Source organism: Pseudophryne corroboree, chromosome 2, assembly GCF_028390025.1.
Source record: "Pseudophryne corroboree isolate aPseCor3 chromosome 2, aPseCor3.hap2, whole genome shotgun sequence".
NCBI classification, from domain to species: Eukaryota; Metazoa; Chordata; class Amphibia; order Anura; family Myobatrachidae; genus Pseudophryne; species Pseudophryne corroboree.
Genome location: NC_086445.1, coordinates 692,288,212 through 692,309,832, shown reverse-complemented (window position 1 = coordinate 692,309,832; position 21,621 = coordinate 692,288,212). Strand labels below are relative to the sequence as shown.

The 21,621-nt window shown below is 45.3% G+C and overlaps 1 protein-coding gene across 2 annotated transcripts in view; it reads left to right on the top strand.

Moving 5' to 3' along the window:
• The window catches only part of CNTN2 (contactin 2), a 159,801-nt gene that overhangs the window by 15,861 nt on the left and 122,319 nt on the right, over positions 1–21,621 (top strand). The window contains exon 1 of one of the 2 annotated variants that reach the window (XM_063955218.1): positions 21,227–21,483. The exons of the other annotated variant lie outside the window; for it this stretch is intronic. Within the exon in view, the coding sequence (XP_063811288.1) occupies positions 21,240–21,483 (244 nt within the window). The 5' untranslated portion in view covers positions 21,227–21,239. Of the gene's footprint in view, positions 1–21,226; positions 21,484–21,621 lie in introns of those variants that run through there. 2 annotated transcript variants of the gene reach the window in all.

Below are 21,621 nucleotides of genomic sequence, written 5' to 3'. Positions count from 1 at the left end.
TGTGGCATATTCCCTGAAAACACCAGTTTTCACCAGTTTTTTGGGGATATCCACAAATATTTAGTATCTGCGCAATGTATGAAGGAGAGACGGCAGCAGATACTGTATCTCCACATGTACTACAGTCCTGTCCATTTCCAACAGCAGCCCAGCCCTTGTAGGTTTCTAAGGGGTATGCAATATTGTAAGACACAGCCCATACAGGGTTCTAAGGGGGATGCAATGTTGTCAGATTTACCAAACTCTGGAATGCTAAACACTGCACGGCCGCCATGCATGTTCCCCTTCACAGGAGTGAACAGACTGCTGATGTGGCCACTACACTCTGGGCACATCCACACGGTATAAATTAATTACATCCTGCAATGCTATTGTGTGTGCTAGTATTGCACCCAAATGACATTACAGATGTGATTATTGATAAATGGGGCCCCAAGACTGTAAGCTTTCACAGACAGTGTTCACCACACTCTACTTTCTCACCTTGAACTCTCCTTGTCTTTGGCAGCTCCGATCCTTTCTGTTCGCCCTTCTCAGGGCATTGGGTCATTGATAAATAATTCTGTTATCTGTCACTCACGTGTTTGTATAGACATCTCAGTTTGAGTTTTCCACCTGTACTGTCTGAATGCATGTATTGTATTATTTGGATGTTTGATTGTAATATTCCCTGTACAGTCACTAAGTGCTTCCATATCAATAAAGGATAATAATAATAATAATAATAACAACAAAAAGCTTGCTGCCAATTATGTTGCTATATGCACAGAATGGATAAGAACCCACAGAAAGGAAAAGCACCCACAGAAGTGATGCACCCACAGAAGGGAAAAGCACCCGCAGAAGGGATAAGCAAGCACCCACTTGCTAGAATCTAGAACTTTCACAAGGTTTTTTTTTTTTAGCAAATTCTTATAATACATTAACTCCCAAGGTCAGCCTACATTTACTGCTAAAATATTATTAATCTTTTTATATGTGCCAGGTCTTTTTTTTATATATGTGAACGTACGGCCACAAAAGAAGTAACATCAGAATAAAGACAAAGTGCCTTATCTTAATCATTATAAAAGGGTACTTTGTAAAGTGGTCTATGATGAAATTAACTGCAAACGGAGGGGGTGCTCTCTGTAGTATTAGACAGATAAGACACAGGGTCATGTGTCATCTATAACGTGAACAAACACTAATGGAAACCCATAAGTCAGACCTGCTCAGCCTTGTCATTACACACTAAGTAGCATCTCGTAATCTCAGATGAGATCATAGAAATTAATTAGGGATGTGCTTTAACGATATGATGTATGATGACTAAGTTATAGGTCCAACTAAACCACAGCTGATATCTTTTATACTGTTCATTAATGTAGATTCATTTAATATTTTTAATCACTTAAAGTTATTTCATGCCAATTTAGAAACGTATTTTATCACAGGTCAAAGTTTTTGAAGCCTAATTTGGCAAAGAGAAGATTACTTCTTTAGTATGGAAGTGACATAATGGAAATTACAGTTTCATCTTTATTAATAGCAATTAGGTTGACATCTGAAAAAAAAAATACATTTTAAGTTATAAGTTACGGCTGCCTGTGTGGAAATTTTGACATATATATACACAGTAACTTCAGAATGTATACTGTATGTTATGAAGAGTAATTTGTGACTGCAAAGTTATATCAGTATAATGGAATACATACGATTTACCGGTTGACGGGATGCCGGCTGTCAATATGCCGACAGAGGCATCCCGTCCACCAGAATGCCATAAGCGGGGGGAGCGCTAAGAGTCCCCTTGCGAGCTCGGTCGCCCGCTGTGGTCTCCACAGAATCTATTCCCATTTTATGGGTGTCTTGGATACCCACTAGTGGGAATAGCCCTGTTATGCCGGGATTCCGGCTGTCGGTATTGTCACATGTCGGGATTTCGGCATCGGTATCCTGAATGCTGGGACACCGACAGTCGGCATTTTAACTGCAACCCAGTATAATAGTAAGTGACATTTATTATTAATCAGTGATATTTTGGACATATTGAATGTAGTTTTGGTAGATAGTTAAATGCATTTTAATGTCCTATATGTTTTATTGTAAGCTATTAGTTGTTCCCTCAAGTATGCATTAATGTATCTGTAGGCAGGAAGTCAGCTCTGCAAAGAAAAATGCTTCCCCCATAATTGCTAGACTATAGTCTGGAATTTGTGCGTATATTTGTGAAAGTTACCAGAATCTTTTTCACATTGTGACTTGAATTTCATATTTCTTATAAATGATGTAAGTATGTTAGCATGTAACCTGTCTCTGCTGTACTGAGATATATCTTAATTTAAGAGGAATCTAATTTCTGCAAATATAGCCTCAACATAATCACTACTAGACAAGACACTGCCATTAATTCAGGACAATGGGAAAATAATAGTCCAGTTGCAATGATGTGTCTCTGTATTATGACAGAGCTGACACTGTTAAGGAATTTGTCATTGCCTGTTGTCTGTTTAATAATCAGATTGCATCAAAGTTTCAGTTTTCAATGATGTTTAAATATGTACGTTCTTGGATGCAGTTCTTATTGTAAGATTGTTTATACTGCATGTATCCCCTGGTGACTGGTCTATTAAAAGATGCCCGAATTACAGCTGAACACAAAAAAAAAACCAGTGGCCTGAAAGTAGATGCAAAAATAAATTTTAAGAGATGAGCAACTTTAAATATGACGTACAGATATATCCATAATAACAGTCATCATTATCATTAACAACTAAAGTTGCACAAGGCTAACACAATGTGCAAATGGACACCTCATCTCTGCGTGCCATTACTGTCAGGGCCATAACTAGGTGTGTGCAGAGTGTGTGCCACACATAGCACTGCAGGGTAGGGGGCGCTATTTGCAGTACTTGTCAATTATGAATTATCTAATTACTTTCAATTACAGCTTCCCCCTTATTTGAAGCCCAGAATCTCCTGACCCTCTCTGTCTCCCCTTTTGTTGCTAATACCTATACAGCATTTATGGACTTGACTTAATAACTCTTTGTTGTTCAGTCGCACTGTCCTTTATTACATTTCCGGATGCTGATGTGCCCAGGATTCGAACCCATTGCCTATGACATTTGTAGCCGGACACTTTATTCATTGAGCTATCTGCCCTTGCATAGACATTTAGAGAATTCCAAGCTGGAGAGTTTTAACTATTTGAACCTTACCTTGTACTTTGTGAAGGGGTGATCAGTGTTGCGGCTTTGGCAGATCTATGTAGTGTGTGGCTGCAAGGGATTGGATGTGTGGCAGTACACTGCACTGATCTGCTTGATTATGGTGCTGGTTATTTTTTTACGGGGTACAGGTAGCTTCATATAGTTAGAAATCTCATACTTTTTATGCGGCATCAAGTGGCTTGGTGGGTGGGGTGTTTGGCTGGGATACAGCAGGTTGTGTGTTTGAGTCCTAGGTGTGACAGTATATTAAAATGTGTTATTTAATGAGGGGTATTGTGATTGGATGGTGGCAAGCTCCCGGGTTGAGTGCATGAATGTGCTATAAAGTGGTATATTGTGTCCAAATCCATTTTCTTGCAGTGTTCTATAAATGTGTGTGTGTATAATATATATATATATATATATATATATATGTGCGTGTGTGTGTGTGGGAACTGGCATCATAGCATGGGCTCTCTCTGGGATCAATTTTATCATGCTCCTTCTCCGCGAGGCATGTGCATTGTGTTTCTATTGGAAAAATGGGAATGGGGGGTGGGCAATTCTCTTTCTGGCACAGGGCACCAAAAAGTCTGGTTATGGCTCTGATTACTGTACTGCCATGCACTTGCAGGTGAACATCTACCCACCCCTCCAAGTGAAAGTGACTGTAAATATATACTATGCTCTACAGAAATTACAGGGACACGGTGTTTACATAGGAGAGATGTATTTTTACATGAGGCAAAAGGACTTATAGCCAAGTTCTAAGGCTTTGTACACAGTGCTGTTTGTAAAGAGTAGATCAATAAATAATGCAGTTTGTGTTATACATCTAATTACATCAAATTGATTTAGTTAAGTTTGTAATAAAAATCATGATTTTATTAATCCTAGCCTTGGTCTTGTGTTCTCAACTGAATGCAGTGCTTGCCCATTCAATAGGCCAATTGACCATGGCCCCCATTTATCTAGCCTTGCAGATTGCTAAATAGCACAGAGATAAAGTGCCAACCAACCAGCTTCTAACTTCCATGTCACAGGCTGTGTTTGAAAAATGGCAGTTAGGAGCTGGTTAGCTGGTACTTTACCACCGTGCAAATTATCACTCTGTATGGCATAATAAATCTGGGCCCAGATCTGAAATGGCTATATTGAACTTCCTTGTTCAGGTCTGCGAATGGCTCCATAAATGCCTTGCCGTGTGTCAGCGGACTAATGGTTTTTCCAATTTGCCAAATTACTAACTGAATGGATTTTGGTCACACAAGAGCATCATCCAAACATTGGTAAGTGTAGATGGTCTCTATTTCTGTGTTGCATATGAGTAAAACCATAAAAAATGACAGCAAGTCAAGCACATTTGCATGTGACATGTACTGTAGTTTCACTGGAATTTCTTCTTCTTTTTCGAAGTGATACAAACACTAGTGGGTAGGATGGCTTAAAAAGATGACTTTTAGTATTACTAAAAATATGTGATCACTTAAATTGTAGAAAGTTACTTTGTTTGGCGTGGCCGTGGCTTTCTCCATCTAGTTTTGGTTCAGCACCATGGAGATGTGGTCTGTACCTTACTGCACCTTTGTTGCTTCTGATTTCCCAAATGTGACTGATACATTGTAGGCCGATTCCAATAGAATGTGCAAGGCATTACACATTAAGCATTTATGTCGTTTAAAATGACAGATTTCCAGTATTTCCCTTGTGCAGCCCTCTTTATTACACTTCCTGGCATCCTGTAACTTAACTATACTTAGAGGAAACAGTGTTTATTACTGGGAACTTGTGCTTTTCTACTGCTGTGGGTATATTATGATCCCCACATAATGAGGTAATTCAGTTAATTTTTTCTTAAATGTGCACACCCATAATGAACCTCACACTCTCAGAATTGCAGAAGATTCTCCCTCTGTAGATTTTGCTACCTAAAAGATTTTTTATGGCAATAAAGTTCAACAAGTCTTCCGTGTTCTACAATATGAATAAAGCAAGTCATAAGAGGAAACTGAATTATGAAAAGAGAAAACCTGTACCGTACATTTGAAGAGGACATATTACTTGTCAGATTAGGGTTTTACTAAAGCGATTTTTGCTTAATTTCTAAGCAATCTGACTAGATTGCTTAGAAATGAAGCACACATCCTTCCGTCTGTATGCCCATTATCGCCGGTTCTAGATTGGCCTGCATGCAGGATGAAGTGAGCATCTCCCCCCTCGTCGCTCAGCACATATTGCACTGTGTGCTGAGCGGGAGGAGAGATGTGTGCTGAGCGTTGTGTGATAGATCGCTCAGCACACATCACCCCCTGTAGACAGATACTTAATGCAAATCATCTGTCGCTCAGCATATGTTACATCTTGCTAGGTCTGATCTATAGAGCAAAGGGAGCAGTGATACAGTTGACTTCTGTAGATTACCATTGCCTAATTGATTAAAAATCATAAAGTAAGTGTTTAGATAGTTCAATAGTAAGTGAAAATCCCTGGCATGTAGTTTTTCCTTTTATTGTGATTGGATGTACTTCCACAAACAAGGCCGCAGTGATGGGTGTACACCGTTGCCACCTACCCAGACATAAGGCCAGTGGGTATCACAGCCGCTACCATCATGGACCCCACCACACCTTGCAGGGAGCATGTAGCGGCACCGTGCTGCAAGGAAAGCACCTGCCAGTCCCATTCATGCTCCTTCGCAGCTTCCCTGGCGTTTGCTGTGTGACATCATGATGTCACATGCACCAGGGGTAGATAGAGTTACCACCTCATCCCTCTAATTCTGGACACATATTAATTACACAGGTTCTGTGGCTGGCTGACTTGAAGACTCCATTTCACCTGGTTTTAATCAGACACAGAACCTGCGTAATTAATATGGGTCCAGAATTAGAAGGATGAGGTGGTAACCTTAGGGGCAGAGCGTGCTGAACCAGGATACATAGTTGCTGCTGTGGCACTGTCAGGGGCTGGCTGGAAACTTTCAGCCTGGGGTGACAAGCAAGAGGCCCAACTTTTCACAGGAAATCTGCAGTCAGGTGGCCCTGGAACACTTAAATTGCACTGGCCCAGGGAGCATATGGCACCCTGCCCCCTGCCCAGCCAGCCCCTGGTCACTGTCCACATATACCTTCTCCTCCCTAACACTCAACATAACGGAAAGACAATTGTTGATGGCACTTAGCACTTCTCCAAATCTGTGTGTATCTCGCAAATAAAGACATGGGGATTTTAGTTCATATTTTGATCAAAACATTTAAACTTGCAGTCCCATTCAGGGGAATACAAGTCTCTGCAAATCCCTACACTAGAATATACACATTGGCATCTGTGGCTCACACAACAATAGAGTGCAATTAAGATGCACTCACCTCTCTGATTCAGAGGGTAACATCCAGACAAGGGCCGGCTTGTGAGCCACACCCAAATTAGCCTTTTAGAGCCTTGATTAGCAGCATTTATAACAACACTAAACAACATTTTGAAATAAAAACTAGGTTTTACCCATATTATACATGTTACCAGTTGCTAGGCAGTATTATAATGCCATATGTGTATACAACAAAGTAAAGCGCTATCAGTGCCACTACAAATGTTAGTATATCTAACAAATAAAAGCATGGAAATTGTGTTGATATTTTGAATAAAAACAGTTAGACTTGCAGCCCAGTGTCAAGGGACCCCAAATCCCTGCAAGTCCCTACACTAGCATCATACAGTTTTCCTGACTGTAAAGAGTGTCCACTATAATAATAATAATAATAATAATAATAATAATAATAATAATAATAATAAAGAAATATGTAGAAGTTATAATTCTTTGGAACTAGCATTAAATTGTGTGCTTTACAATATGTAGCTGTCTACATATCCATAGCTACATGCCTCCCTCCTGTTTGTACGGCACTATGGAACATGTTACTGTCCTATAAATAAATGATGGCATAGTGGACACACTTTGTTCTAATCTTCTAAGAGCTTGTAAATGAGCTGCCCCTGACTCTTCCCTCCTAATCCTGTCCCATAAGGAGGTTTTGGCAAAATAAGTATGTCTTTTTAATAATGGGATGGGTGGTGGGGGTATCAGGAGGCTTAATAGAAGACTGGGTCTAGATTTCAGTGTAGAGGAAGCACTGTGTGACCTACTGTAATGGATCCAATGACCCCTCAAGGGAGCAATGAGAAGGGATTAGCAAAAAAGGAGGAGGGAGTGTACTGTGTGTCTCAACATCAATGCCCGCATCAAGTCACCCTAGGGAAAAGGTCATTAGAAATAAATTTATTAACAGAGTCCTTTTAGTCTGGCAGATTGTACGTGCTTACTGAGAAACCACTGGGCACATTCCTAGTGCTGAAATGGAACAAAATGGATTCAGTTTTTAGTCTCTTTGTATTGATTGGATATACAACTACATAAATGTAGGGACTGCAAAAGAGCAATAGATTACAGCTAAGGGTTATATTGCTGGGTGATCATATCATACAACCCATGAAGAACCTAGCAATCTGGTGGACCATTATGTAACAGGTAGCATCTATCCTTGTGTATCAATGCCTATTTCCCTGTAGATTGTAAGCTTGCGAGCAGGGTCTTCCTACCGCTATGTCTGTCTGTTTTTACCCAGTTTTGTTCTATTACTGTTGTTCTAATTGTAAAGCACAACGGAATATGCTGCGCTATATAAGAAACTGATAATAATAATAATAATAATAAATAAATATTCAGGGACCGTGCAAAGCTGACAGCAGGAACTATATCAGTTTATCACATGCGCAGAAGACTATTCTAAGGAATGTTTTATAGCTCCTTATTTGTGAAATAGGGAAAGATTTTTCATATAGGTATTTTATCCAGAGAAAGCTAAAGTTGTTTAAAACCGACCGACTAGGCGTATATTCTTATCTATCCCTAAAACTCACACATAGAGATTATTTCGACTGAATGTGTTCCACTTAATCTAAAACTATTAAATAAATAAATAAATAAATAAATACCCTTTATGTAAACATCAGCCGTAAGTTAAAATTTATGTGTATATTAAGATTTGGAAATGAGTATTTGAATTATAATAAACATATATGTATATATAATGGTCATGTTAAGAACTATAGAATTGTGTTGTAGAGCAGTACAGTAAGGCTATCCATGCTTAAGCACAGATGACTTAATCAGTAACTTAGACACTTGATTTAACCATCTGTGCTCAATCATGGGTATCCTTAAAATAGGATGCAGTTAATTTACCGGCTGTCGGGATCCCAGCGGTCAGGAAGCCGATGCCAGAATCCCGACAGCCGGAAAAATGCAGCCGGTCGGAATCCCGACCAACGCCCCAAGTTCCCACTCGGGTGTGGTCCACGCCACCACCCGAGGGGGAATATAATAGTGTGGAGAGCGAAGCTGCGCTCGCCGGCAGCATTCCAGATGTCGGGATTCCGGCGTCAGTCTCCTGACCGCTGGTATTACATACCGGACACCTTAAAACCTAGAATGTGTGTATTGAGCAACGAGTTGAGAAGCAATGCTATAGAGCATGCAAATGGCATGATATCCAGCCAAAAATTCACCAGTACTTAAGCATACCTCCCAACATGACCCTCTCCAGGAGGGACAGAATGCTCTGCTCCTGGACTTCCCTCTTACTGTATGAGTGCCGGCACCTGTGCTGAAACACCTTTCTTATCCATTACCTGTTCAACACAGGTGCAGGCAATCATAGATTAGGAGAAAAGTCCAGAAGCAGAGCATTCTGACTTAAGTATGACTTAAGCAATGTGCCCTTGAAAATTGTGTTGGCATACTGGAAGTCATGTGCAAAACTTTGGCCCTCATTCCGAGTCGTTCGCTCGGTATTTTTCATCGCATCGCAGTGAAATTCCGCTTAGTACGCATGCGCAATAATCGCACTGCGACTGCGCCAAGTAATTTTACAATGGAGATAGTATTTTTACTCACGGCTTTTTCATCGCTCCGGCGATCGTAATGTGATTGACAGGAAATGGGTGTTACTGGGCGGAAACAGGCCGTTTTATGGGCGTGCGGGAAAAAACGCTACCGTTTCCGGAAAAAACGCAGGAGTGGCCGGGGAAACGGGGGAGTGTCTGGGCGAACGCTGGGTGTGTTTGTGACGTCAAAACAGGAACGACAAGCACTGAACTGATCGCAGATGCCGAGTAAGTCTGAAGCTACTCTGAAACTGCTAAGTAGTTTGTAATCGCAATATTGCGAATACATCGGTCGCAATTTTAAGAAGCTAAGATACACTCCCAGTAGGCGTAGGCTTAGCGTGAGCAACTCTGCTAAAATCGCCTTGCGACCGATCAACTCGGAATGAGGGCCTTTATTCTAATGCTATAAATGTCAGTCACCATAAAAAGAACTTCCCAACATGACCCAACCTCGGAGGGGTCCAGGAACAGTATTTTGTCCCTCCTGAAATGGGTCATATTGGGAGGTATGATATAGTACATAGGTTCTCAAACTTGGGGGGTAATTCTGAGTTGATCGCAGCAGGAAATTTTTTAGCAGTTGGGCAAAACCATGTGCACTGCAGGGGAGGCAGATATAACATGTGCAGAGAGAGTTAGATTTGGGTGGGGTGTGTTCAAACTGAAATCTAAAGTGCAGTGTAAAAATAAAGCAGCCATTATTTACCCTGCACAGAAACAAAATAACCCACCCAAATCTAACTCTCTCTGCACATGTTATATCTGCCTCCCCTGCAGTGCACATGGTTTTGCCCAACTGCTAACAAATATCCTGCTGCGATCAACTTGGAATTACCCCCTTGGTCCTCAGGTCCCCAATCAGCGTTTTCCAGGTAACCCAGCAGGTGCACAGGTGTATTTATTACTCACTGACACATTTTAAAGGATCCGCAAGAGGAGCTAATTATTTCACTTGTAATTCTGTGAGAAGCACAAATATTGGAAAGCTGCTCAATCAGATGTAATATCAGTCAGGTGCTAAAAGGGAGGGGTAATTCTGTGTAAGAAAAAACAATTTGTGTTCCCTAATGCACACTGCGTGAGTAATAATACTACATAATAATCAGATAATACGGAGATCTTAGTTGCGTATATCTGCAGATATAGGGTTAAGCCCCCAGGCCGATCGACAAGGCTTCTCCGTCACTGGGGGTCCCTAATACTAGGTATGGGTCCGGGGTGCAGGACCCCATCATGCCGGCACAGGTCGGCTACCCCAGGTCAGCACACAGGTGAAAATTAATAAGGGTTAATAAGAAGCACAGAAGTGCTATGTAAGTGGTGTGATTAAAAGAATACAAAAATATATACAAAGTGATAGGGAAAATCATGAGTGTTAATAAAGTGTTAGGGTGTGCCGACCTGAAGCCACTCAGCCATACCGACACAGGGGCCACCGCACCCCACACCCACCCCATAAATAATTTGCAATTTAAATTGCAATTGTACATGCATACGGCATTAGTAAACACTCATTCAAAATCAGTGCCGTAACTAGGCATTTTAGCGCTGTGTGCAAGAAACGATAGTGGTGCCCCCCCCCCCCCCCCCCAATGTAAGATAGGGGCAGTGCGCGCCGTAGGCGTGCAAAAAAATTATAGGGGCGTGGCTTAATGGGGAAGGGGCGTGGCCACAAAATAATAGCAATTCATACTACGGTGCACAGTAGTCTACATTATTCAAATTACGCTGCACAGTAGCGCCACTACACCAGGTAGAGCCCCTTTTATACATTACAATAGACAGCGTCCCCCTTTTTACACATTACAGCAGCCAGTCCCCCTTTTTACACATTGCGGCAGCCAGGCCCCCTTTTTACACATTGCGGCATCCAGGCCCCCTTTTTACACATTACGGCAGCCAGTCCCCCTTTTTACACATTGCGGCAGCCAGTCCCCATTTTTACACATTGCGGCATCCAGGCCCCCTTTTTACACATTACGGCAGCCAGTCCCCATTTTTACGCATTGCGGCAGCCAGTCCCCCTCTTTACACATTGCGGCATCCAGTCCCCCTTTTTACACATTGTGGCATCCAGTCCCCCTTTTTACACATTGCGGCAGCCAGTCCCCATTTTTACACATTGCGGCATCCAGGACCCCTTTTTACACATTGCGGCAGCCGGGACCCCATTTTACACATTGCGGCAGACGAGACCCCATTTTACACATTGCGGCAGACGAGACCCCATTTTACACATTGCGGCAGACGGTGAGAGAGAGAGAGAGAGAGAGAGGGAGAGAGGGAGAGAGAGAGAGGGAGAGAGGGAGAGAGGGAGAGAGAGAGAGAGAGAGAGAGAGAGAGAGGGAGAGGGAGGGAGGGAGGATATACTTACCTTCTCCCCGCTGACAGGCTCCTCGTGCAGCTTCCTCTCGGTGCAGGCTGTGTGTGGTGAGAAGGAGGAGGAGGGAGGGGGAGCAGGGAGCAGCAGCAGCGCTATTTGATTGGTAGTAAGCGCCGCTGCAGCATCCCCCTCTCCTCCTGTATTGGTTGCCTGGCGCTGCTGTGGATGCTGGGGAACCGCATCCCAGCATCCTTAGCAGCGCCGGGCAGCCAATACAGGAGGAGAGGGGGATGCTGCAGCGGCGCTTACTACCAATCAAATAGCGCTGCTGCTGCTCCCTGCTCCCCCTCCCTCCTCCTCCTTCTCTCCGCTGCCCGGCGCTGGTCCTCTTCTCCCTACACAGCGGGGCGCACGGCGCAGACTTCGGCGGCATGTAATGAGTCAATTTGACTCATTACATGCCGCTGGCCGTTGCGCCCTCAGGGCAACTGTGCTGTGTGCCAAGCCCCCTTGGCACACACGTAGTTACGGCCCTATTCAAAATGCAATGCTTGATACATCCTGCCCCTAATGTGTTTACAGTTTAATACAGATAATAATAAATTAGCATTGAAACCATATGAAAAGTGTCATTTTCTCAATATTTTCACAAAAGTTGCCTTGATACTGTACTTCTGTGGGTGGATTCATCTCATTGTGGAAAGCAGATGAGGAAATAACTTGGGGGTAGGTGTATTGAGCGTCGTTATGGGGAAGGGGGGGAAGTGGTTCCCCCATGTATGACAGCGGCGGTGTGTGCCCAGTGTCATTAAAGGTGCTGCTATCTTTTAAGCACACCGATATTCCGGGCAAAGTATGTACGCACAGACCGTTCCAACATCTGCAGCTATCAATTTCGACAGCTGCAGGTGTTGAAGCCCTATCTCCACAGCAGGGACGGCTCTGTCCCTGGCTGTAGCAGATGCCAGCTCTGGGCTGCATGTGAGATCTCGCGTGAGGAGCTGGGCAGAGAGACGATGCACATCAGCACTAAGCTGATGCGCTGCGGTCTTAGGCAGGAAAATATTAAAGCAGTCAAATTCGTTTACGACGGTTTGACTGAATTTCGGGGGACAGCTGTGGCAGGTGCTGGAGCCGGCACCTACCACAGCCAGGGACAGAGCTGTCCCTGCTGTGGAGATAGGCTGTGTAGCTATCATGATGTTTCCTGATTCTGGTCCCAGACACATACTGCACATGTGCTGCCCTAAGCTACTATAGGATGGAGCTGGATATGGCATTATCCTATCAGGGCCAAGCTTGGTATTCCAAAGCTTGATAAATCTGCCAGCTTCACAACCCCATAGAAACCTATGGGGGCTGCAACTACTTTCAGAAATGGGGGAACCGCAGCATAAAATATAGATATCTGCTGCCATCCCTCCATAATACATCTGGGGGATACTAAATATTTGCGGGTACCCCCCAAAAATGTCTGCTTTCAGGGAATATACGCAAATAATTAATGATAAATAGGCCAATTAAACTCATTAGAGATGTATGAAACCTCAGAAATAGTTGACTACGACTTTCGCAAATTGAAATGAAAAACTTGCAATCAATTTTTCTATATCAAAATGTTTATTTGCTATGGAATTTTAAGTTTATCCTTATGTATAGCAATGAAGTTGTTTAAAAAGGAGATTTATGGTAGACTTACCATAGTTAAATCTATTTCTGCGAGGTACACTGGGTTCCACAGGGAGTACATCGGGGTGTAGAGTTGGATCTTGATCCAGAGGCACCAACAGGCTAAAGCTTTGACTGTTCCCAGGATGCATTGCATGGCCTCCTCTATAACCCCGCCTCCAGACACTGGAGCTCAGTTTCGTTAACCAGTCTAATGCAGTAGCAGGTAAAAGAGAAGGCAGATGTTAGTCACATAGAACCACATTCTCATGACAGGAGAAGGGACCAGCGGCTAATGCCATACAAACACAAAGAAGCTAAGTGCGTCAGGGTGGGCGCCCTGTGGAACCCAGTGTACCTCGCAGAATATGGTGAGTCTACCATAAAGCTCCTTTTCTGCAGCGGGGTACACTGTGTTCCACAGGAAATACATTGGGGATGTCCCAAAGCAGTTCCTCATGGGAGGGGATGCACCGTAGCGGGCACAAGAACCCGGCGTCCAAAGGAAGCATCCTGGGAGGTGGAAGTATCAAAGGCATAGAACCTAATGAACGTATTTACTGAGGACCACGTAGCCACCTTGCACAATTGTTCAGCGGATACGCCTCAGTGGGCTGCCCAAGAAGGTCCAACAGACTGAGTAGAATGGCCTTTGATAGCAGCAGGAGCTTGAAGGACAGCCTGTGTATATGCTTGTGCAATCACCATTCTAATCCATCTGGCCATGGTCTGCTTATTCGCAGGCCAGCCACGTTTGTGAAAACCAAAAAGTACAAAAAGAGTATCGGACCTCCGGACAGAGGCAGTCCTCTCCACATAAATACGGAGAGTCCGTATCACATCCAAAGACCGCTCTTTGGAGGACAAACCAGAAGAGATGAAAGCTGGAACCACGATCTCTTGGTTAAGGTGAAAAGATGACACCACCTTAGGCAAATAACCAGGGCGAGTTCGGAGAAATGCCTGGGCACGGTGAAAAATCAGAAAGGGCGGACGACAGGACAAAGCTCCTAAGTCTGACACCCTCCTAGCAGAGGCAATAGCCAGCAGAAACACGATCTTAAGCGTAAGATATTTAAGGTCCACAGACTCAAGAGATTCAAATGGAGACTCTTGTAGGGCATTCAAGACAACACACAGATCCCATGGAGCCACAGGAGGGACATAGGGAGGCTGGATCCGTAAAAAGCCTTGAGTGAAAGTATGAACGTCAGGAATAGACGCAATTTTTCTCTGAAACCACACTGACAAGGCAGAAATATGAACTTGAGGGAGGCCAAACAAAGGCCTAAGTCCAGGCCTTGTTGCAGAAAAGCCAAAAGTCTGGAAGTTCTGAAATTGTATGCGTCATAATTCTTAGCAGCACCCCAGGTGAAGTAAGAATTCCAGACCCTGTAATAAATCTGTGCAGAAGCCGGTTTGCGGGCCTTCAGCATAGTTTGGATAACCGCCTCGGAGAATCCTTTGGGCCTCAGGAGTGAAGCTTCAAGAGCCACGCTGTCAAAGCCAGTCTGGCCAGGTCTAGATAGACACAAGGGCCCTGAACGAGTAGGTCTGGGTGCTGAGGAAGTAGAAGAGGATGCTTGATCGATAAACCCTGCAAGTCTGAGGACCAATGCCGTCTGGGCCACGCTAGAGCGACTAGAAGTAGTATTCCTCCTTCTTGCTTGAACTTCCGTAGAACCCTGGGCAGGAGTGACACTGGAGGGAACATGTATGGCAGCTGAAAGTTCCATGGAATTGCCAGTGTGTCCACGAATGCTGCCTGAGTATCCCTTGTCCTTGATCCGAAGACCGAAACCTTGTGATTGTGTCGAGACACCATCAGGTCTACATCTGGTAGGCCCCATTTGTCCACTAGGAGTTGAAAGACTTCTGGATGTAGACTCCACTCTCCGGCGTGCACGTCCTGATGACTGAGGAAATCTGCTTCCCAGTTGAGGACTCCGGGAATGAACACTTCCGATATTGCTGGTAGATGGCATTCTGCCCAACAAAGGATTTTTGACACTTCCATCGTTGCCATGCGGCTTCGAGTGCCGCCTTGATGATTCATGTATGCCACCGTGGTGGTGTTGTCTGATTGTACTTGAACAGGCCTGTTCTGTACCAGAGGCAAGGCAAGATTCAAAGCATTGAACACTGCCCGCAATTCCAGAATGTTTATCGGGAGGAGAGATTCCTCCTTGGTCCACCGACCCTGGAGAAAGTGTTGCTCTAGCACCGCTCCCCAACCCCGCAGACTGGCGTCCATAGTTAGTAGGACCCAGTTGGGGATACAGAAGGGTCGGCCCATGCTCAACCGTTGGTCCTGTAGCGACCAGCTCAGTGTCAGACGAAAATCCAGAGTCAAGGAGATCATATGAGACCTGATCCAATGAGGCAGGCCGTCCCATTTGGAAAGGATTAACCGCTGCAGAGGGCGGGAATGAAATTGAGCCTACTCTACCATGTCGAAAGCTGACACCATGAGGCTTTTTACTTGCATCGCCGAGTGTATCAACACTCTTTGGCGTGAAAGGCAGCATCTGATCCTGTCCTGAAGTTTCAGGACATTATCCGGAGACAGAAACAGTCTTTGGGTGTGTGTGTCTAGCAGTGCCCCCAGGTGCACCATGCTCCGAGCAGGGACCAGCGAGGACTTTTTCCAGTTAATGAGCCACCCGTGGGCTTGTAGGAATTGGACCGTCAGTTCCAGATGACTGAGGGGAACATCTTGAGTTAGGATCCTGATTCCCTGATGGCGGAGAAGGCCCGTCATCACAGCCATGACCTTGGTGAAGATCCGAGGGGCCGTGGCCAGTCCAAATGGCAGAACCCGGAATTGATAATGTAGGTTGCCAATAGCAAACCGCATATATTGCTGATGTGATATGGCAATAGGTATATGCAGGTAAGCATCTTGTATGTCCAGGAATACCATATAGTCTTCGGGTTCCATGGCCAGTACAATAGAGCGCAGAGTTTCCATATGGAATTTGGACACTCTCATAAATTTGTTCAATGATTTGAGGTTGAGTATAGGCTGGAAGGACCCATTGGGTTTCGGAACTAGAAACAGGGTCGAATAGTGTCCCCTGCCTCTCTGGGACAGAGGTACCGGCACTACCACTCCTGTGTCCAGGAGGGATTGCACAACCAATTGTAAAATTGCACTACAACGGATACAAAAGAATAACCGTCGAGCAGAACTGGCGAGGGGGGCGCCTCTTGAAAGAGATTGCATACCCGTGAGAGAAGGGGAGGCCCACCCCATCATGCAGCAGGCTTGTCTTGTTTGGAAGCAGGCTGATGGACAGCCCAGGATTATTTAGGTTTGGGCTTAGTGGTTTTAGAAGTATGAGCCTGTCTCGGGTAGGCCTGCCCCTTTGCTTTCCCTGGAGGTTGAAAGGAACGAAAAAAGTGGTACTCTTTGCCTTCGGTGCAGAAGAATTAGTACTTCGGAGAAACGCAGTCTTAGCAGTCGCCAAGTCAGTCACAATCTTATTCAGTTCCTCCCCAAATAGGATGTCTCCCTTAAAAGGGAGCACCTCCAAGGTCTATTTGGAGTCTAGGTTCACCATCCAGGACCTCAACCACAGAATTCGGCTAGCCAGTATAGATGTAGTAGACGCCTTGGCCGCTATTACACCAGCCTCAGAGAACGCCTCCTGGATATAGTGGGAGGCAGTGGTAATATGAGACAGATATTGTCTGGCAGTGTCAGAAATATCCTGAGACAGCTCATCCTCTAATGCCTGAACCCACGTTTCAATTCCTTTTGCGGCCCAGGGTAGTGGGTTTATGTACAGCACTGGTAAGGGAGTAAATAGACTTCAGGCATCCCTCCACACGCTTATCCGTCAGTTTTCTCAGTGAGGCGACAGTGGTGACAGGCAGAGTATATGACACCACAAGACGGGCGACATGAGAGTCCACCTGCGGTGGAGTTTCCCACTTGTTACTCAACTCAGGGATAGGATAATGAGCTAGCATCTTTTTAGACAGGGAGAGTTTCTTTCCTGGAGTAGACCAAGATTCCTGACGTATGTCAATTAAATGGTCAGAATATGGTAAGACTACTTTAGTAACCTTCTGACGTTTGAACTTATCAGGTTTCTTAGACGCAGTAGTGGGATCTACCTCATCATCAATTTGTAGAATCAGCTTAATAGCCTCCACTAGGTCAGGAACATCTACCTGAGTTGTAGGTTCCTCGTCAGAAGTGACTGTATCAGTGTCTGACGGATCAGTATATTCCAGATCCTCATCAGAAGAATTATCTGAAATATTAGTGGATTGTGAGGAGGAAGCAGCCCACTTAGATGACCCCTTGACCCCAGGGGGGCTTGGGGTAGACTTTTGTCTAACCAAAGATTGATTTAATTGTTTTATCTGGGTAGACAGAGTGTCCGCCCAGGGTGGATTAACCACAGGGACAATATGTGGCTGCAATGGCACAGGAGGCCCCACAGGGAGCATAAGACATGTCACAAGCGTATTCAGCATACTTGAGAATGCTGCCCAAGGTGGTTCCTGATTGGCCACAAGTGCTGCGGGCTGACTGGGAGATGTATGGCACCCAGTACCTGAACCATCAGCTAAAACTTCCCCCTCAGGTAAATCCTTGGTGCAAGCACTGCATGATGCAGAAGCGTCGCGGATTTCCCGCCCTGTGTGGCAGACATTATAGGGAATGTAGCCTTAGGGCGTAACAGTACAATATAGCCAGACAAACACAATACCTGCAAATAACCACCTGATTTATGTGACAGTAAATACAGGACACAAACAGAGATTAAAACGGTATGAGGTTACTGAAATACACAGTAAAAAAAACACACAAAACAGTATATACTGTGTAGCACTATATATATATATATATATATATATATATATATATAAAAGACCCTGATGCACCCAGCCCCCCAGGGTACAGAATATACTGTAGTGATAGCAATAAGTGTGATACATGAGAAGGAAATCCAAGCAGCAGCTACAGGCACACTCAGTCACAGTTACAATGCAGAAATAATTTCAGGGGTGCTGGTGGTCGGCGGGGGGTCCCTCCTGTCTTGGGTGCCCTGGGCCCCCCGAGGGCTTAATCCGGCCCTGGGCAGGTGGATTTACAGAGGAGACATTGCCCTGCAGTACCGGAGATCAGCCGCAGCTACTTGTGTAAAGATGGCGCCAAAATCTCTGTCAGGGAGTGAGAGAGAGTGAGAAGCAGCTCCAGGGCGTGAACACCAGCAGTAGATGGCGCCCTGAGCTGTGGGAGGGGCTACAGGTCAAGCGCCTTATCCCCTATGCTGGTCCTCGCCACCAGGTACTGTAGAGCCTTGTTAAAAGGAATTTTGTGAAATCCGACCTGTGCTCCCTGCCCTGTTGGATATAGTGGGGTGGTCCCTGCACAGCCACAGTGTCCACGCCAGTGCCGCAGTCCATCTCCTAAGACCGCGACCGGAACGCAATTTCAGCAGGTCTCACCTGGGAGACCATCTTACCTCCTCCCAAATGAGCAGCCACGTAATCCGCCGCAAGTACCCGGGAACCCGGCCAGCGGGAGTATGCGGCGCTGCTGGGGAGGTGTTGGAGCCGCAGCACAGTATGTCACTAGGACATAAAAGTGCTGCAGCCCTTGAAGAATCTTCTAATAAAAGCTCTTTTCAGGGCTGCCTAGCGCAGCACCCCCCACACAGTGCCAGATTAAGGTCCTGATGGGCCTGGAGCTGAAATTTATAAAGGGCCTCTTGTGGGCTGCCGCAGGGGGTGTGACTACTAATATGGGGGTGTGGTCTGTGCCGTGAGGTGCAACTAGCACCAAGGAGGGCATAGCTACCCACCTTCCTTTACCTACTTCAATCTCCTTCATCTCTTTGCTTAAATGAAGCATATACATAATAGGGCTGTTCTAATCAGAGTGTAACCGCTTGACCAAGGTCTGCTAGGAAGGATCAGTCTGTGTGGTCACATTCAGATTATGTAGCCCCTTGTAACCAATAGCTCCAGTTCACCTGGCGCTGATTGCGGGAGGTCTCAGTCTGTTTGTGGTATGGTAACCTCAGCGGCTTTTATTTAAACCTGAGTGGTTTTAAGTAAAAGAAATGAGTGTGGTGTGCTGCGTTCCTTTACTGGATAATTATTTGGGCCAGATGTACTAAGCCTTGAAAAGTGATAAATTTCACGGTGATAAAGTACCAAGCAACCAGCTCCTAACTGTCATTTCTCAATCCCAACCTGTAACATGGCAGTTAGGAGCTGGGGTGTAGTATGAGTTGCCGGCGGCCAGCATACCGGCGCAGGGATCCCGACTGCTGGCTTGCCGACAGTGGGGTGAGCGCAAATGAGCCCCTCCGGGGGTGTCGTGGACCTCCAAGAGGGAGAAAAGGTGACGGTATGCCGGGTGTTGGGATTCCGTCACCGGTATACTGTGCGCCGGGATCCCAACCACCGGTATACTGAATACCACCCAGAAGCTGATTGGCTGGTACTTTATCACCGTGAAATTTATCACTTTTCAAGGCTTAGTACATCTCTCCCATCTCTGTGTGTAGATAGATTTATTTATGACAGCTCCCAGCGACGATCGTTACTTACATTAAACCGCACAGCGTAATCCGTTGTTCACATTACACCGCACAGCACTGTCACATTACAACGTACTGCGGCATCCTTTATGCACATTACGTCACTCAGCAGCATTTGTTACTCACGTTACACCGCCCAGCGATGTCCGTTAGTCACATTACAACGCACAGTGGCATCTGTTATTCACATTACACCACCCGGCAATGTCCATTATTCATATTACACTGCACAGCAGCGTCCATTATTCACAATACAGCGTACAGCGGCGTCACATTACACCCCACAGAGGCATCCGTTATTCCCATTACACTTCACAGAGGCACCCATTGTACACATTATACGCACGACAGCGTCCGTTACTCACATTACACCGCACAGCAGCATCACATTATTTACATTACAGTGTACAGCGGCATCACATTACACCCCACAGCGGCATCCTTTATTCCCATTACACTGCACTGCGGCATCCATTGTTCACATTACAGTGCACTGCGGCATCCTTTATGCACATTATTTCACCCAGCAGCATTCGTTACTCACATTACACCGCCCAGCGACGTCCGTTACTCACAATACAACGCACAGTGGCATCTGTTATTCACATTACACTGCCCAGCGGCATCCGTTACTCACAATACAACGCCCAGCGGCGTCCCTAGCTCACATTACACCGCACAGAGGCATCCGTTATTCACATTACAGAGCACAGTAGCGTCACATTACAGCGCCCTTCAACATCCGTTACTCACATTACACCGCGCAGAGGCATCCATTCCTCACATTACACCGCACAGAGGCGTCCATTACTCACATTGTACCGCACAGAGGCGTCCATTACTCACATTGTACCGCACAGAGGCGTCCATTCCTCACATTATGCCGCACAGAGGCGTCCATTACTCACATTGTACCGCACAGAGGCGTCCATTACTCACATTACACCGCACAGAGGCATCAATTACTCACATTGTACCGCACAGAGGCGTCCATTCCTCACATTATACCGCACAGAGGCGTCCATTACTCACATTGTACCGCACAGAGGTGTCCATTACTCACATTACACCGCACAGCGACGTGTATTACTTACATTACAAATCCCAGTGTTAGCCGATACTCATATTACATCGCCCAGCAACATCTGTTACTCACAGTACACCGCGGGCGGGGGGTGACGTGAGTGGGGTGTGCGGGAGGAGGGGGGGTTAAGGGGGGGGGGAGGGGAGTGATAGTACTGCTCTATCACAAGAGCACTTTGTTTGTAGGCAGAGGTCAGAGAGATTAGAGAAGACTCATACTCACCAATCCTGCTGGATCCACTGCAGCCGCACCGTCTCTTCCTCCGAGGTACGCGCGATTACGTCAGTGGAGTTCGGCGTGCAGACCTTTTCCTGACAGCCGGGTGGTGTGGGGGTGGGACCTCTTCAAGGTGCTGAAACACCTTTCTTATCCAGTAACCTGTTCAGCACAGGTGATGGCAATCACAAATGAAGAGAAAAGTCCAGAAGCAGAGAATTCTGTCCCTCCTGGAGAGGGTCATGTTGGTGGGTATGCTCTTGCTCCACAATTCTCTCCTTTTTGCATGTGCCCGATTTAGCCACATCCTGCTTCTGGCCTGTTATACTCATATATACTCACTCAGGCAATCCCTTCTCTTACCTCAGTTCAAGCCTGTAATAGGAGCACCAGCACTAATTGAGGCACTTGATGTGACCAAGGAGTGTATTGTACTGCACTCAGCAGGGTTCTACATCATAAAAGACAAGCATGCTACTGAAAAATGTAAGAATACAACAAAAATTATTTATTTGCAGTTTAATATTTTACACTTTAGTCTCTACTTGTCTTTCTCTTCCAAATAAATGTAATAAATTATGAAGCACTACGGAACATATAAGCAGATATAAATCTATGTTAATA